The sequence below is a fragment of the Podarcis vaucheri genome (genome assembly GCF_965113315.1).
Source record: "Podarcis vaucheri genome assembly, chromosome: 4".
Lineage (NCBI taxonomy): Eukaryota > Metazoa > Chordata > Lepidosauria > Squamata > Lacertidae > Podarcis > Podarcis vaucheri.
In genome coordinates this window covers 65,975,466-65,994,026 of record NC_138762.1, presented here as the reverse complement: position 1 = coordinate 65,994,026, position 18,561 = coordinate 65,975,466, and the positions used below count along the sequence as shown (strand labels likewise).

At 40.6% G+C, this 18,561-nt stretch overlaps 1 protein-coding gene across 1 annotated transcript in view; it reads left to right on the top strand.

Annotated features, from left to right (window-relative positions):
* The window catches only part of POLA1 (DNA polymerase alpha 1, catalytic subunit), a 186,151-nt gene that overhangs the window by 28,463 nt on the left and 139,127 nt on the right, over nt 1-18,561 (top strand). Inside the window, exons 21-26 of the mRNA XM_082219941.1 lie at nt 895-1,024; nt 1,348-1,467; nt 2,073-2,172; nt 5,952-6,076; nt 7,457-7,603; nt 8,110-8,232. Of these exons, the coding sequence (XP_082076067.1) occupies nt 895-1,024; nt 1,348-1,467; nt 2,073-2,172; nt 5,952-6,076; nt 7,457-7,603; nt 8,110-8,232 (745 nt within the window). The remainder of the gene's footprint in view (nt 1-894; nt 1,025-1,347; nt 1,468-2,072; nt 2,173-5,951; nt 6,077-7,456; nt 7,604-8,109; nt 8,233-18,561) is intronic.

Below are 18,561 nucleotides of genomic sequence, written 5' to 3'. Positions count from 1 at the left end.
ACAGGGAATTAAACACTGCCCTGGGAACTAAAGATCATTTATTGGCTAGGAGTCCATCATCTATAACCCCACAGCAGTTTTCATACAACTATGAAACCAATATGAATAAAATGCTTGAGGTAAAACATCATCAATAAAATAAAAACAACAGTAGATACAATGATACAAATATTGACTAGTGACTAACAGCAGTCCAGTTTTGGCTTCCAAAAGCACAAGAAAACAGATAAATAAAACCATATAGCAGAAGCCCATCTGTGTTGTGGTCATCCATGGGAGTTCCTTAACTCGGGTGCCATTACAGAGAAGTCTCTGCTCATAGTCCCCATCAGATAAGTTACATTTTTCAGTAGGACTGCAAGTAGGAACCCCCTCCACAACCTTAAGGCACAGAGTTGTGGGCATGGGAAGAGACACTTGGTTTCTAGACCCTTTATCATCTTGGTTGCCCTCTGCACACATCCCAGCTTCTCAATATCCTCGTTAAAGTGTGGTTCCCAGAACTGTATTCCAGGTGTGGTCTGACCAAGGCAGAATAGAGTGGGACTCATCCCTGGTGGTCTAAAGAGAAGGCCTTCTGACATCTCTTGCAAAAAAACAGAGCCTGGCTCTGTTTGAATCTAACCCCCAATGGATACTTCTGTGCAGTCATGATATTAATACAGTTCTTGAAATCATGACTTACCAGAATATTGTACAGGTGCTGCTACTCCTATTTTTTTTTTCACACTCTTTGCAGTTAAAATGGGAGTTCCATTGTGTTTTAAATTTGCACTGTAAGCAATCATTTGTGAGCTCTGGCTTTATGGGCATTGTGATAACGATTTGAATCTGCATGCCTTTAGAACATGTGGCGGAATTTATTAAAATTTCCTCTTCCTTTTCTTCTTTTAGTGATTCCCGTCATTTACTTTACATGCTGGAGAACACCTGGACTGATGCCAAGTACATTTTACAAATAATGTGTGAGCTCAATGTTCTTCCACTAGCCTTACAGATTACCAATATTGCTGGCAATGTTATGGTAAATTTCATTTCTTAGCAAATTTACATCTCCGTTATTATATCTGATTTGAATATACAATCTTATTCACAAAACTGGTTCCTTTACAAAAGGATATATATATTAAGCCTCATGATGGGAGGTTCATAATAGAGATGTGTTGATCAGGTCAAAGGGAGCAGATTGATATTACAGATTCCAAGCAGAGCAAAGACAAAACGCCTTAAAGCCCAATAATACAATTTCTGAAAAATATTTAAAGCAAATGCTATTAATGCAATACCATTGTTGGCGTTTTGATTTCTGTTTCAACCTGTAACTAATTGGCTTTTATTTCCTTACAGTCGAGGACGCTGATGGGTGGGCGAGCAGAGCGTAATGAATACTTGCTCCTGCATGCATTTTATGAAAAAGATTATATTGTGCCAGATAAGCAGCTCTTTAAAAAGGCTCAGCAGAAGCAGGTGAGTAATTTTTTCAGCCCCTCTACATTTGTTACTTTTGGTTTATAGCAGGCACATTTACTGTTATGTGCGCAAGCTGTGATGATCAAACTCTTGTGACGCCCCTCAACTCTTCTCGTCTATGTCAGGGGGTGACAACTGGAATAGTCCAGTTTTAGCCAGACCAGACTTTCCCATTAAGTCTGAACTTGGTGAACTCTGGTTAGTTGAAAAGCTTGGCTTGTTTGAACTAATCGTAACTCTCAAACTCAACATGTTAATTTAAAACTGACAGTAGAAGTTTTTGACCTCCCTCTTCCCCTCATTTTCATGCACCAGAGAAGTAATTAAGCACTAAGCTTGTCCCTCATGTCCATAATGCTAAGCTATTCTTCAGTATTAGGTCTGAACCAGAATACTGTTTTGTTCTTCCACGGCATCAGAAAGTTGGTATTTTGGAGAGGTGTTTGTTTTTGGTTTTGGGTTGTTGCTGCACATCTATATATATATATATGGTGCTGTACAGAGAATGACAGACCCTGGGGCCTGTCTAGCCTAGCACGGTCCGCACTAAGTCTCCATATAATTAGAACTTCAGTTCTGGCTTATTCTTATGTCTCATACAGCTGGAAGATGATGAAGATATTGAAGGTGATCAGAACAAATCAAAGATAGGTCGGAAAAAAGCAGCATATTCTGGAGGTTTAGTTTTGGATCCCAAAGTGGGTAAGAACTGCAGCTTCACTACTTGAAATGGTAGATCAAATAAGAAAGGTGATGAAGATACACTAAAACAAGTCATACAATCCTTTCTAAAGTCTTCCTATACTTCCTGTTCCTTTTTTTTTCTAGTGAAGCACAAAAATGACGATAGTGGGATTTTTCTTATACTGCAGATTGTGAAAATACCATAGCTGTTTCTATTTTGAGAATGCAGGAACAAACATTAGCTTTAATTTAGAGAATAGTATATCTCCTCTTGAATGTGGAGGAGGAAAATGCGTACTTTATGGCAGTTAGATCTAACTGAGATGTGTGGCAGTAATTCCCCACCCCCACCCCCACCCCCCGCTTATATTGGAGCATGTGGGAAGAGAACAATTGTGTTTGAATTTGTATTTAATATCAAATACGTAAAGTGTATATAATATGAAGAATGATGATGAATAATTGGGACTTTCAATTAAGGTATGTCTTTGATAAAGGACTGGATGGGGTGTAACATGCTGATGCATAATCCAGACAAAATAGAATTCCTGTTTATACAGTGGTGCCTCACAAGACGAAAAGAATCCGTTCTGTGATTCTCTTCATCTAGCGGTTTTTTCCGTCTTGCGAAGCAAGCCCATTGAAGGATTAGCGGCTTTTAGAGGCTTATCTGCTGATCGGATCAGCTGATAAGCGGCTTAGCTATTAGTGCTATTAGCGGTTTTTAGCGGCTTATCTGCTGATCGGATCAGCTGATAAGCGGCTTAGCGCTATTAGTGCTATTAGCGGCATTTAGCGGCTTATCTGCTGATCGGATCAGCTGATAAGCAGTTTAGCGGCTTAGAAAAAGGGAGGGGAAGGGGGAAAAAACAACAGGAACTCGCAAGACATTGTCATCTTGCGAAGCAAGCCCATAGGAGATTCGTTTTGCGAAGCGCCTCCAAAACGGAAAACTCTTTCGTCTAGCGAGTTTTCCGTCTTGCGAGGCATTCGTCTTGCAGGGCACCACTGTATGGGGTTTGGGTTTACAACTTTTCTTGGATGAGGCTTCACTGCGCCTAAAAGATGAGCATCTTTCAGGTTTGTGTGGCACTCTTGTAGGATTGGCACTCTTGTAGGATGTGAAAGTAGTGTTGGTGGCATAAAGTGCTTTTATTTGAGCTTCAACTAGTTCACCAGGTATGACCCTTTGCTCTTATGGTGATCTCCATCTGTAAGACATACGTTTCTACTCATACCTGGACAACATCTTGTGCCGGGGCCTTTCTCTTGCCCAGGCCACCCAGGACCTATAAACCACCCTGATGTGTCTATAACATGTGTTGTTCATCAGCCGGCTCAAGAACCACCTGCAGGCAACACATCAGGTGTCTTGGTCCAGATAGAGTCCAGAAGATTCAGTAGACAATCATGCCCTTCCAACTGCTCAAAATAGTCAACCTGCTGCAACTTGCCCACGTCCTCAACATGATGTCCTGAACTTAGATCCTCCTACCTTGGGCCTAAATTTTCCCTCAATCCTACTCCGATGGCTACTGTTGCTCTTCAAAGAGAAATTAGGCCACCATAAGATTGACCTTACGCTTGACATTTAGGAGGCTTTCTGCTGGTAGACAAACTCTCACAACCTCAAGAGTTCCTCTTGAAGTTTCCACGTAGATAATTAAAATGATGGGCACTAGTCTCCATGGCTGCGGAAAATACTACCTAGCACAGATGACCTGGGGAATGACAGAAATAGGTCACAGCGTAAATTGGCTGGCTTGCAACATTTAAAAACACCATTATAGAATACAGAGTAATAAAAACAATAACAATAATGAAAATACAGGACCGTCTCTCCTGGTACGCCCCGCGGAGGACCTTACAGTCCACAAACAATAATACAGTAGTACCTCTGAATGTGAACGGGATCCATTCCCAGTGACTAGCATCATCTACACCTTAGTTTTCGAAGGCCTGTCTGACTTAGGAAGTTCTTAGCCTCATATCTCCACCAAATGTGCCTCTGATGTTGCTGAGAACAAGACAAGGTCTTCATCTGAGGATCTTAGCGCCCAGGCAGGTTTGCATAGGGAGATAAGATCTTTCAGATGGACCCAAGCCATATAAGACTTTATAGGTCATTACCAGCATTTGAATTGTGCCCAAAAAAGGACTGGTAGCCAGTGATGTTGGTTTAACAGGGGACTAATATGCTACCTGTAACTTTGACCAGCTGAAGCTTCCAAATACTTTTGAAAGGTAGCCCTATGCAGAGTGTGTTGCATCAGTCCAGCCAGACTGTAACTAAGGCATGCTTCACCGTGGCCAGATGAGATATCTCAGGGAATGGGTGTGTGATCCATAATTGTGCAAATGCATTCCTGGCCACCACTGAAATATGGGCATCCAGGTTCAGGGCTGAACCCAACCAAACTGCAAGTGGAGGGTAACTTCATTGAACACAGGTTGAATCCCTGTTCTCTCATCTGCCTTGCAACTGACCAGGAACACCTCTGTCCCTACCTGAGATGGTGGTGGTGATGATGATGATGATGATGATGATGATTAATTATAGATTTCCTTAGTTTACAAAAGTATGTGCATTGTTGTATACAGAATAAAGTTGGGGAAGAAGAAGGGGAGCGAGGAGTGGTAAACTTATATTCTTATACTTAGGGTGTATGTGGGGTTTTTATGTCAGCGTCATTTTGGTAGGTTCTCTTTCTGTTTGTTTTTTATATTTCCTTGGTAGTGAGAGAGGTTGGGTGTGGGACCCACGGTGTGATTGATTGTGTTTAGTTGGCTGCAATGAGGTTTGTTTGTGTGTGAAAGCTGGGGGGGGGGGTTGTTGGGTCAAGTTAGCTAGATTGATTCATATGCTGTCGTGTCCCTACCTGAGTTAAACTTACCCAGTCCATTACTGAGATCACACACTGATTTAGAACAGAGTTGTGTGTCATCAGCATACTGATGGCATCATACACCACAATTCTGTATGACCTCTCCCAGTGGTTTCATGTATTTGTTCAATAGCATGGAGGACAAGATGGAGTCCTGAGGTATCCCACATGTCAACAGCCACGGAGTCGACCAGGAGTCCCCAGCACTACCTTCAGAACTTGTACCTTCTAGAAGGACTAGCACCACTGTTAAACAGTGCCCCTAAGTCTCATCCCTGACAGTGATCCAGAAGGATGCTATTGGGAGGTCCAGCAGAACCAACAGGGGCATATTCCCTGTCCAGCTCCTGGTGTAGATGATCCACCAAGATGATCAAATCAGTCTCTGTTCCATAACCGGGCCTAAAGCCAGATTGAGATGGATCTAGATAATCTGGTTTATCCATTTCATTTTGTACACCGAGTATGTGTATAAAAATCCTCTCTGCTGCAGCTAATAAGTGGATGCTTGCAGTTTCACATGGTGTCTCCTTTCTGTGGTGACAACTGTGCAGAAGCATCCCAGAGTAACACTGAAGCTATCTGTTCATCCCTGGATAGTTAACAGGGTTGGATCGTTCCACTTCTGACATATCTGCACCATAGACTGGTGATATAGTGTAGTGTTTAGAAATAATGCAAGTGTTTTTCAGACCTGAATGCTGACAGAATCACATGGACACACATTGATTTCATAATAAACCAGAGTACATTTGAAGGAATCTGACTTTAAATGTCCCCCTCACCAATGACTCTTCACTCGCGTTCTGGTGTTCTTTTACAGTGTACTGCAAGTAACTTGTCTCTCACAGTCTCCATAGTAGGTATATACTGTAATGTGAATCTTGTGTGTGTGTGTATTTTTAATTTCAGGTTTTTATGACAAGTTCATCTTGCTCCTCGACTTCAATAGCTTATACCCTTCAATTATCCAAGAGTTTAACATCTGTTTTACAACAGTTACCAGGGTGTCTTCAAGTGTGCCAAAAAAGACAGAGGTGTGTGTTTAATTTGACAGGAGCTTTTAATGTTTGATTGTTAAAAAAGATCATATGTTTATATTCAAGAATACATTGAAGTCTCCTTAGACATTGCGGCTGTATTTAGTAATTGTAGTGTATTGCATGATACCATGTTTAATAGTATAATTTTTCATTATAAATTGTGTATAATCTCATGAAATCAGATTGGTTCCACCTTGACATGGAGTTCATTATATCTTCCTTTTTAGCAGCTGCATAGTATTTTTGTGACATTAAAAAGTGTACATGGACCCTCCTTGTTTTCTTACATGCTTAGCTTATTCCCCATTTTTCCATGTAAAACTGGATCAGTCTTGCTTGCTGAAACAATTTTTCTACACCCTGTCCTTGTAAAGTTCATTAAATATGTATATAAACTATTTTTTTACATGATTTATCTGCCTATATGCCTATGAGATGGCAACGATGGCATTGTATCATCCAAGTATTGTTCAGCAGAACTGTTGCAGACAAGGAAGGCTTTGATCTTTTTTGCTGTGTGTTCAAAGTGGTTTTGTATACTTCTCAGGTGGTATCCAATCTGGGTAACTAGGTTACAGAACCAGGCTTAGCTTATGCCTTCAGAACATGCTTTGGCCAGCCCAGGATAGTGCAGATGTACCTTATACTCTACTTTGAGGTTTTCACTAGATATTTTGTCAATACCATTTATTTTCTTTATCTGTTTATTTAGACATTAAATTTGTTTCCTGTTCTTTCTCCCAAAGGAGAAAAAGTCAAAGGAGTGTACTCAACTTCTGCTAGTCCAATAAAAACAAATCCACATTTTTGTGTTAATGGTTACCTGTCTGAGGTTACTTGGGCCACTTTCAGCCTCTGGTCCTCATGCATGCTTATGGTTTCCTTGCGGCACCAAGATCCTGTGCCCATTTAGGTTCCTTTCAGCTCATAGATGGGGCATGCGAACCGGAAGAGACTAGCAGTTTTAGGTTAGAACCAGGAGTTTGTCCTTGGTTGGGTGTGAGGTGCCAACTTTCCCCAAGGGGATGGTGATTAGGCCCTTAATCATTAAAACACCTTTTGGGTTATTTATATGCCAGTTTTTCACATTCCCTTCTTGGGGAAAATAGGTGTCATCTCCCGAATGAGACGATTTGGGCACAAGACAGAGACCCACCGGGGGGAATTCCTCCAGAGAGTAGATATCGATCTGAATGCCGATGATTCTGGAAGGAATGGTTATCTGACCTAGTTGGGATGTCTTCTCCATTAGGGTCTTTTGAGATAGAACCCAGTGGCATATCCTTGTTCATATGACAGGGTGGAAGCAGCAGTTTCAGGAATTGTTTCAGGTTATTCTGGTAGTATTAACTTGTCAAACTAATAACTTCACAGGATGGAGAAGAAGAAATTCCAGAATTGCCAGATTCATCGCTAGAAATGGGAATCTTGCCTAAAGAGATCAGGAAGTTAGTTGAACGAAGGCGTCAAGTGAAACAGTTGATGAAACAGCCAGACTTAAATTCTGACCTCTACTTACAGGTATATCTAACAGAATGAAAATGTCTATTGTTGAGAAACTAGACCAAGATCCTGCGTGTTTGTATACATTTCTTCTCCAAGGCTAATCTTTAAATGTAAGAAATGAATATATAGGGCAGTTTTTTGCTGCTATTTCTAATTTCTGTTAGGCTAGCCTATCTTGCTTCTTATAGAAGGGGCTAAAATGAGTAGTTAGATAATATTTGCCAGCGCAATTAACAGGACAGGCACCCACCCCCACTTACATGCATGCCACTCGCAGATGACTGCATTTAAATGGGTCAGTGCTAAATAAGTAAGTAGATTGGACTTCAATCGACCAGGAGCACTGGGTGGGAAGTGCCTTCTCCTCACTTCTGCCATTTCACTGGTTCACCTGGAGCCTTTGGCCCTCTACTAGATGGCCACTCGGCATTTTAACATCTCTCTTATAAGTGACTGACTACATATGATTATATTTATATATTTAACTGCTTACTGTGATGGTCTTAATTTCTTTTTTGCAGTATGATATCAGGCAGAAGGCTTTGAAGCTTACAGCTAACAGCATGTATGGATGTCTGGGGTTTTCCTACAGTAGATTCTATGCAAAGCCACTTGCCGCTTTGGTGACTTTCAAAGGCCGAGAGGTGAGTCAGCAGCGAATAATGGGCTCGTGACCTTCCCTTCTCATTTCCTCCTGGTGCACAGCTGAGAAACGGACTGGGCAAGCGTTTGTTTCCCTTTGCCCTTGTGTGAATCCTGCTTGTCATTGCGTGTGAACTAGAGATTGCCGTTTATCACAAAGTCTGGTTGGTTTTGAAACGAGCCAGCTTCGAATCATGGGTTATGAACCAAAGTTTAATGCTGAGTGCAAATTTGGTTACTGAATGTTTGAGTCAGTTGTAACATTTATGAGAATGCATAAAAAGGTAAGAGCAGCTTGGCTGGATCGGACCCCTTTTACATGTATTCATCATAAGTTGTTCCATCCAGTTTCTGCATTAACCTGCAATAAAAAAGAAAAGTTGCAAATTAAATATGTATTTAAAGAGGTGCTTTTGAACATTTTCTCCAAAATACGCACATCCAAATGTATTTTATATAAAAATAGGCATTTTGTTACTAATATTTCATTACAATATTCACAGTTTTTAAAATACAACATAAACTTCCTTTAACAATGCTGCCTGTACATCCAGCAATCTTTCACTTATCAAACCATGTAAGTGAACAGTTAAATAATAGATTTTAATTGTTTTTAAAAATAGTTTTTAAGCTGACAATTGTATTGCAAAATTCAGAGGCGTACAAAGTTTGAAGGATAACTACATTCTAATCTACATAATTAGTTCATATCATTTCATGTTAGAATTAACAAAGAATCAGTTTCTGAAGCAGCCTTGGTCCTCTTCTTCTGTTGCTTCCAAGCAGCTACTGCTGAGACATGTATTGTGTCTGTAAACCTATTCTCCATGTAACTGACTAATTCTCCATGTAACTAACTTGAAGCCATTGATAGACTTTACCTGCATGAATTTGTAAAATCATCTTTTAAAGTCATATAAGCTAGTAGCCATTGCCACATTGGTGGCAGTGAATTTCATAAATTAACTCTGCACTGTTGATTTTGTCTATCTTGAATCGCATACTAATCAGTTTTATTTGATAAGCCCAGGTTGTTAGTATTATGGCGCAGGAAAAAACCCTACTCACTTGCCCCATATATGCATCATTTTATACACTATCTTCGTTTCTCTTCCTTGCCTTTCTTCTAACTGAAAAGCTCCAAACATTGTAGCTTTGCTGTTGTTGTAAAGACAGTGCTCCCCTTTCTGCACCTTTTTGCAGCAGTGCAGTATTGTTTATAGAATGTGGAGTGGCCTTGCCCCCATCCTGAAGTGGGTGGAACTAACCCCACATGCTCCCAGTGGCCCTTTGCACATTCCTGAATAGAGCTACTGTTGCCATGCATTTATAGACCACAGTGGTGGCTCATGAGGTTGGCTATTTAAAAAACGACATAGCAAGTTTGGTCAAACCATCTGCCCTAGTTAGTGGTGAAATACATTATAATATCTAGTGAGGGTCAGAAAGTGCTAAATATTTCAGCTGCCAGATTGAATCTTTAGAAAACCAGAAGGGTATGTTGTGTTTGGTGCAATCTGGACTATTGATTGTGCTCCCAAACCTCTAATAATCTGATATTTATTGTCATGTGAGTAATCTCACTTAAATTAGAACATAATGGCTTGCTGTATCCTTTTGGAGCAAAAGTGTGGCATACCTCTGTCTCCTTCAATACACCAGTATGTCTGAATTATTTACCAAAACTAAACCTTTTTCCTTGCTGCATAACATGCTGGTAAGTCATATTGACTTGGCCTACGGCTGTAGTTGAGTGGTAGAGCATCTGCTCCAGAGGTCTTAAGAATTATTAAAAGTTGTGTCCATATCAACCTTAACCACCATTAATGCCATCCACATCCCCACTTAACCAAGGTTTTCAAATCAGTTTACAAACCCACGTGCTCTCAGAGGGGTTAAGGCCAGAACAGTGAATTATGTAGACGTTCCAGACAGTCTTCTATGTGGATTTGTGCTAGTTAGGAAAAAGATGAGGGGATAACTACACTTTATGACTTGTGGCTTTGCTTCTACATCATATACAAGGAAGAAGTTTATTTACAAAATTGGTCAGAAGGCAGTAGACACGTTCAGATATTAGCTTTTAAGAACGTCCTGGCATAGGAAAATCTTAACTCTAAAAGTTTACATTGTTTTCTTGCAAAATATACTTCACTGGTCTGAAAGTGTCCAGTTTTGCTCTTCAAATAGTTTTTCATTGTTCCATTCAAAATTTTGCTTATTACAGCCCTGCTTGACTTTCAGCAACTTTGTACAAACTATACTAGCCTTTAGCAGAAAATCTCAAGCAGAAGAAAGCATGCTGTTGTATTCGTTGTACAGTTGGCATTACTGTATATAGTTGTAGAGTGGTAATTATGCGGATTCTTCACTAGATGGCGATATATATCTTGTGTTTATTAAAAAAATTAAGCCATTTCTGGTCACTAAATGTGAGTTCTAATTATGTATAATTTGATATGACTTTAGAGATTTACAAAATTTCCTATATTATTAGAGCTTCACTGAGAATATGGGTTTTGTGCAGTTCAATCCAATAGGAGAAAACTGGTAAACTAGCAGTGCATAAGATTAGGGTAACACAAGAATACGGCTTCTGAGAAGGGTTTCTTCATAACTGTCTCCACAACATCTATTTTTCCATATGGATAAAATTTTTGTACCCCTAACCTACAGCCTGAAATAACTGGTTGATTCTAGATTGAGTGCTAGATTTTGGCAGCTGGGAGTGGCTAGATTTGCAGTGGTCTCACCAGGAATTAGCTTCCTGATTTTATTCTAGCTGTCATATTTGTGTTGCCTGTTGGACATACAGAGGTGGATGTGCACATCTGCTTTTTTAAATTTTATTCATTTTCCAAACAAGTTTTATACAGTCAACAAATTATTTTACACTCATGCTTCAGTTTTTGACTTCCCTCAGTTTCTCTGTCAATCTTTCAAAAAATTTCTATTTATTGACACATTTCTAAACATGATATTGCCTTTCCCCACTCCTTTTCCTCTTACTCTCTTTTTTGCAGTATTTCTTACTATTTCACAGAGTCTCTTCAAAACCAACAAGCGTTGTCTGTGCATCACATATATTTTTCAGATATTCTGTAAATTTCCCCCAGTCCTCGATAAACTTTTGGTCTTTCTGATATCGAATCTTCCCAGTCAATTTGTCCAATTCTGCATATTCGGTCAATTTCCTTCTCCATTCTTCCACTGTTGGAATTTCTTCCTGTTTCCATCTTTGGGCCAGAAGTACCCTTGCGGCAGTCACTGCATATTGAAACAAGGATGTGCACATCTGCTTCACCCCACCAAAGCACACCACACAGTCCCATTACTTTTACAGCAAACCCCTGCAGTTCATTTGCAATGCAACCAGTTCCTTCAACAGAGACTGAACACTTGAAGGGCTCACAGCAGAGATTCTGAAAACCTACATTACACTGCCATTACACTGAAGTGAAGAAACAAACTGATGCAGTCCAAGTGCTTCTCAGGAGCTTCTTAGGAGAGGCGCAGCCCTTCCCATCGCCTGCAGTTATTACTTGAAACCACTCAGTGATATACTTCCCATCTTGGAGACAGTGCTTTGCTTGGCTAAAGGTGTGCTAGCTAGAGAGACTGTCCTAATAAGGCAACAAATCCCACTTCCAGTTTTGTCTTCATATCTTCTCTGGCAACAGTGGTTGACGTAGGGAACTTTGGCTCATTTTATCTGTTTATCCTACCCAAGTGATGTATGCCATTACAGTGACCTTCTGTGATTTATATAGTTGAAACTGGTTAATGAATAGGCAAAACCAGATGTTAAAAGTGGAGAGAAACCTGTGGGTCAATAATCTTGTTTGTTCTGTTACCACACTTAAGGAAAATATGTTTAGGAAATAGATACAGCATGAAGCTGCTGAGCTGAATGTTGTTCACTGTTGTGGCATGATTTCTTTTAGCTTGAATAGACATTGAATTTTGTTATAGTTGCTACAAACAGTCATTATGGATTATTTAGTGTCATGTAAATTGAGCACCAGCCAGCGAGTTTTGGGATAAGCCAAGAATGATTGACTCCTGGTAACTGAATCTTATTTCTTCGATTCATTACACTATACTGCTGCTTGCAGTATTTGTTCTTTTCATCTTTTTAACCTTACCTTATAGAACAAATTATAGTGGCCACCACAAATTCCTATCTTCTGGAACCTCATTTGTACATATCCAGCATCCTAGTGTATTGACTTCAGGCTTTGAAGTAGGCAGAGATAACCTGTCCATGGATCCCCTGATCCCTATAGCAAAAACAATAACATAAGGCAGCTTATGATTTTCATTCCTTTGTCCTGAATCAAAACAGATTGGTAGGTATTTGTAAGTGTGGTGTAGTGGTTAAGAGCGGTAGACTCGTAATCTGGTGAACTGGGTTTGCGTCTCCACTCCTCCACATGCAGCTGCTGGGTGACCTTGGGTGAGTCACACTTCTCTGAAGTCTCAGCCCCACTCACCTCACAGAGTGTTTGTTGTGGGGGAGGAAGGGAAAGGAGAATGTTAGCCGCTTTGAGACTCCTTCGGGTAGTGATAAAGCCGGATATCAAATCCAAACTCCTCTTTTCTTCTCTAAGGAGCTGGATTCAAGCGTAGGTCAGCAATAAAAAACAACCACCAAGGTGTAAGTGAAGTTAACTCTTTATTCAAGAAACCGAAACAGTGCAGACCTAGTGATCCCAGCAACTCTTCCCAGTGGGTCTTGCTCCAACAAGAAAATTGTGAGGACTGAAAGTCCCCACCTCCCCACTGCTTCCTAAGTCTCCTACTCTCCAGGGTCTTTCCCAAGCAGTCACAGATGCTCTGCCCTCTTCGTTTATCTGTGTGTTCTAGGAAAACGGGGAAGGGCAGTTGGTTGCAGTACGAGAGGGAGACTCCTGGCTTCTTCAACAGCCTACTCTCTCTCTCCTGACCCCACGCCACTCCAGCCTCTGCTTCTGCCTCAGAGTCTGAACAGCCCTCTGCCACAGCCTCTTCCTGTTCCCCCAACCTGTTACCTCTTCGGACACCACCTCCTTCCTGTCTGCTCTTTTCCCTTTGACCATTCACCGTCGTCCCACCACCAATCTCCTGATCCTGAGCCTTCTTCCATTTGGGGTTCCCCAGCTGGTGCCCTCCACCACTTCTCTGCATCCATGACAAGTTGGGGGGTGGAATTTTTTTTGGGGGTGGGCAGGCTTTTGTTTCTCTTCTACTGTTTAAAGTATTGTTTTATAGTTAAACTGCAAAGTCACTTTTTGTTTGTTAAAATCCAAAGTATTTTTTTCTTTAAGCTAGGAAGAAAATCAGATCAGGGTGAAGAACGCTTGTAAATATTCTGTTTCAATTCTCATTGTTGTTGTTTTTTGAGCTACACTAAAAGCCCCTTTTGAATAACAGTGTTTGACAGGTCTTGTGAAGCAGCTACTGCTGGCACTGAGTCAGGATGACAGAGCAATAATTTTAAAAACTGCTTTAGTTACTTAAATACAACTCACTTCTAGGAAGACTGCAATAATTTGTTATCTGGTCTAATCAACTCCATCTTTTCATTACTACTTTCCTTGCATGGCTTTTTTTTTTTTAATGTGTGATACACACAATACAGTATCTGAATACAAGGACCAAGAACCAAGTTTCCACTTCCACTTCATCGTACAGTAGTACTTTGGATCCTGAACACCTTGCAAGTTGAACGTTTTGGCTCCCAAATGCCACAAACCCGGAAGTGACTGTTTCGGTTTGCGAACTATTTTTGGAAGACGAACGTCCGATGGGTCTTCTGTGGCTTCCGATTGGCCACAGTAGCTTCCTGTGGCCAATCAGAAGCCACAGTGGGGTTTCCAAATGTTTTGGAAGTCAAACGTACTCCTGGAACAGATTCTCTTCGACTTCCAAGGTACAACTGTACAGTGGTAGCTCGGGTTAAGTACTTAATTCGTTCCGGAGGTCCGTTCTTCACCTGAAACTGTTCTTAATCTGAAGCACCACTTTAGCCAATGGGGCCTCCCGCTGTCGCTGCGCCGCCGGAGCACAATTTCTGTTCTCATCCTGAAGCAAAGTTCTTAACCCGAGGTACTATTCCTGGGTTAGTGGAGTCTGTAACCTGAAGCGTATGTAACCCGAGGTACCACTGTACAGTTGTACCTTGGATGTATGAGTATCCATATGTTGGCATACATTGTATCAGAGGAGAAAGGTCTTTAATACGGACGGGCATAGTATTCATTTCCATACACTGGGTTGGATACAGACCTGCTATCCTGCAAACATACTCTGGTCCAGCAGAGGCTCCCACTGTAGGTAGAGATGGAAGCATTTTTTTCCTGATTCCTGCACTCCCCCCAGCATCCTTCTCCATTGTGCTGCAGTGTCCCCCAATCCTCTGGAGCAGATTTTGAGGGCAATTAGATGGCTGCTGTGGAAATGGGATATTGGCTAATGCCACCCTGTTTCTACCAGTGGGAGCATTTCCTGAGTGCAATGGGGTCTATTTCCCGCAGCCAGCACTTTTCTGCTTTGCCCTCCTGCTGTAGCTGACTCTGTAGGTCCCACAGAGAGGTTCATGGGCCCAGAAGAAGTAAAGCAGGCAGGCAGGCAGGCTGCTCAGAATCATGGGGGCAGGAGCAGGGGATGGGTAGAGGACCAAAATGACCATGGAACCTCATTCTTACTGGGGTGTGGGCCTGGAGGGGAGGGGGTAGTTGTAACCCAGATAGAAGGACAGGAAGGCCTGTGGCTCAGGGTCAATGATCCTTCATAGAAAAATAATCTTTCTCTATTTCCACTTTTTATGATGCAACAGGACTGGGCTAAAAATAATGTCCCTCTAAAAGCATCAGAGTAACTTTAGTGACTTTTCCCCCCAGCTGTGAGCATTGTCTTTTTATTGTTCTAGAAATTTATTTGCTCTGGTAATATGTTCTAATCTTACATCTCTTAACACTTATTTCCATTTTTTCACTGTTCAGCTCTTTTTCTTTAAACCAGTGTCCACAATATTGATTTTTTTTAAAATTGATCTAAGCTTCAAATTAAAGCACAACAGTCATTTTGTCGTGGCTACCAGTGCCGTCATCTTCTTTTTTTTTTAAGCATTTGCTGTCCAAGCCCAGAGTGTTTTCCTAGGTCCTGGAAGAACATAGTTGGCATTATTGTTTGTGAAATGAACTTGCAGTGCTGCGTTGTCCCATCTTCATAACGAGGAAATGACTCTTTGCCAAGACAGGCAACTTCATTTACTGGGGGAGCATGTAAGGTATGCATGATAGTAGATTATCACATTTATCAAGTATCAGTACTAACTTGGTATTTGTCCCTGGCCTTTTCTCTGCTAAGTGAAGTCCTATATTTTGTGTCCATCTGTTCTGTCGTTTCTCTCTCTCTCACACACATATATATTGAGAACAGTTGGTACAAATAGTTTATTAATAGTCTGTAGTTCATAGAACTTGATGTAAGGGCTCTGTGCTTTGTATTTCATTTATTTATGTTATATGATGTGATGCTTCTGACCCAATGCCATACAGTTTGGGAATATTTTGCTTCTAGTGAGGCCTGCCATTTGGCTGCAGGGGTTCTTGTTTGGAGATTAAGCTTTTAATGTGTGAATTCTTCAATTACTCGTTATTTCTTCAGAGCTAATGTTTTTGATAAAGCATTTCAGCTAGAAGCAAACAACAGCACACACACACACACACACACACACACACGTCTTCTTTTGTTTGGAATGGATGGGTGAGGAGCAAGAGGAACAGAGTTACATTTTCCGTACCATCTCTTTAAAAAAATGTTTATGTAAGGAAGGACTAGAAATAATTTCAAATTCCTGGAATCTACTTCTAAGATTTTCTGGGATCCAGCATTACGTTCAACAGATTCATATAAGAGCTTGTACAGATTTTGTAAAAGGACAAATCACAATGTCCATGTCCATGTTTTATGATGGTTAAAAGGACTGCAGATTTTCACTTCAGTTTGTTGTCTTACTGGGAAAATGGTCTTTGACAGCTGCTGGCAAACATTGGCTCTTTTTCTCCGGCTATGGTTACTGTTGGTTTCCCACTATTGTGGTAACAGTTGGCTTGTACACTACCTTAAAGGTATGTTTGCTGCTACCTGTTTGGGAGCATATGTAGTAAGGAGACCATGGAGAGCAGTAGATGATACAGTACCTCTTGGCTGCTTAAAGCAATTCATTCTGGCTGTGGGAATTTTATGGGGTGAAGAGGACACAGGCAGAATAAAGGGAAACAACCAAGAGTAGAAGCAGCAGCTGCTAAGAGCCTGAGGCTGGGAATTCTGCCAGCTCCTGGTTCTGTTCGCAGTGGGCAATAATTGTTGAACAAGTTCCTAGTCCCAATGGGACTCAAATGCCCAGCACTACACAACACAATTAATTACAATTATTATTTTTAACAAGAGTTGTGGTGATGGATTTGAGCCGTGGATGAAACGTGTAAAACAAATGGTATAATGCTGTTGGAATTTCATCTTATCTGTACTGGTTTTATGTGCACTTAAAGGTTACAAGTTTCATGAACTTGCAGCACTAAATTATGTCTTGTGGTATACAATTTCATGTTTTTGATGGATCAGAGAAATTCCACTTGAATTCCAAGTCTCTTCCTGTAGCACAGAGCAGTGTCTGGTCGCTGAATTTTTATTGTGGCTAGCTACTCCAGTGTTAACTGCAGCACTAATTTCTAAACCCTTCAGGGGGGAATGTAGTGCACTTACAACATGAGGATGAGGCAGTGATTTTTAAGAAAAGTATATTGGCTAAAACCAAACTGCTTTTTATGAACAATCTACAACAAGTTTTAGCTATTGCATCCCAATATTCATTCATTCCCCTGAGGCTTTATGTAGCCTATTATGTGCTTATGGCCAGTGTGGTAGTTTCTGTTGTTCCTAGGTTAACAATTTTTCAGTTCTGCAGAAAGCCATGGGCCTTTTGATGGTTTTTCATATTTTGCATATACATCCTATGACTACACACCTGTGCAGCCTAAATGAATGCAACATTGCTGTATTTGTGCTTATTTCAAGCATTTTGCCTGTCACCACAGTTCAAGAGGAAAATCTGCACATGGGGAACAGAAGTTTAGTATGCTAATAAATTCTTTGCTCGGGAATGACAGCAATGTTGATGGCTGCAGTGTAACAATGACATACTGGTCCTGGAATGTTGAAATGATCAAAGTAACCTTAGCATGTCTTTGTGCACATACCTCTATGTTATACACCAGTTGTTGGCATGAAAGTCATTTCTTCCATGCTATTGAATAAATGGCCTAGATCACAGTTTACCACGGTGCTCTCTCATTTCCAGTTACTTTAAGATCGGTTGTGATAGAATGGCTAGAATTTTGGGACGGGATGTGAAAAGCCCAGATCACCACTTGGCTATGACGTTCACACAATAGATATGACGTTTGGCAAATCATTCTAAATTAAGTGTGAATAAAGATGCATAAAATGTAAAAAAATGTATAAAATATAAATAAAAGAATGAATAGAAATGAGAGACATGAAAATGGAAAAATAAGGGAGCATGGTGGAATTCACAAACAGCAGAACTCTGCAAATGCTCATTCTACTTGTTCAGTGGCCTTGTTCACACATCGTTGTAAGTCATGGTTAATGGCTCTTTCACTGCTCTCCTAGAAGGAAATGAGCCACAATCCTTCCCTGAGCATTCATTCTTAACCAGAGAGCGTGGTTTATTTTACTCCAAACAAACCATGCTCTTAAGCCAAGGACTGGGGTTTGTTGTTCACACTAGTGGAGAAGTGAAGAGGGAGCAATCTAGTCATTCACAGAAGCTGTCATCCATGACTTAGGATGAGAAGCGAGCCTGCCTAATAAAGTTACCATTAAAATGAAATGAATACTATCATTATAAAGTTCTAGGTAGTGGCCCTTCATTTCATGTATTGCAAAGAAAATGTACGCAAGCATTATATGCATTTATATATTTTATTTGAGGCTTATTGATGTTGCAGTTTCATGTATAGCTTGACAAAGAGGGATGTGACCCATTAGTCTTGTTAATGTGTTTTTGTAGGAGGCATCTGAGGAATTCTGCTATGAGTATTGTATTTCTTTGTAGCCACAATAAGCGTCCTCTGTTGAATAGTATCACTTTTCATGTCGGTCTTTAGAGCATGTGAAAGCATCTTCAAAACTCCTTTTAAAATGATCTGCAAGTACTGAGTGAATTTTATGCAGAACTTTTGAGTGATAAAAAGCAGAAGTTTTCTTTATTTGAATTTTGAGCTAGGGTGTTAATCCTTCTCTGGTTATTTTCCCTTTTC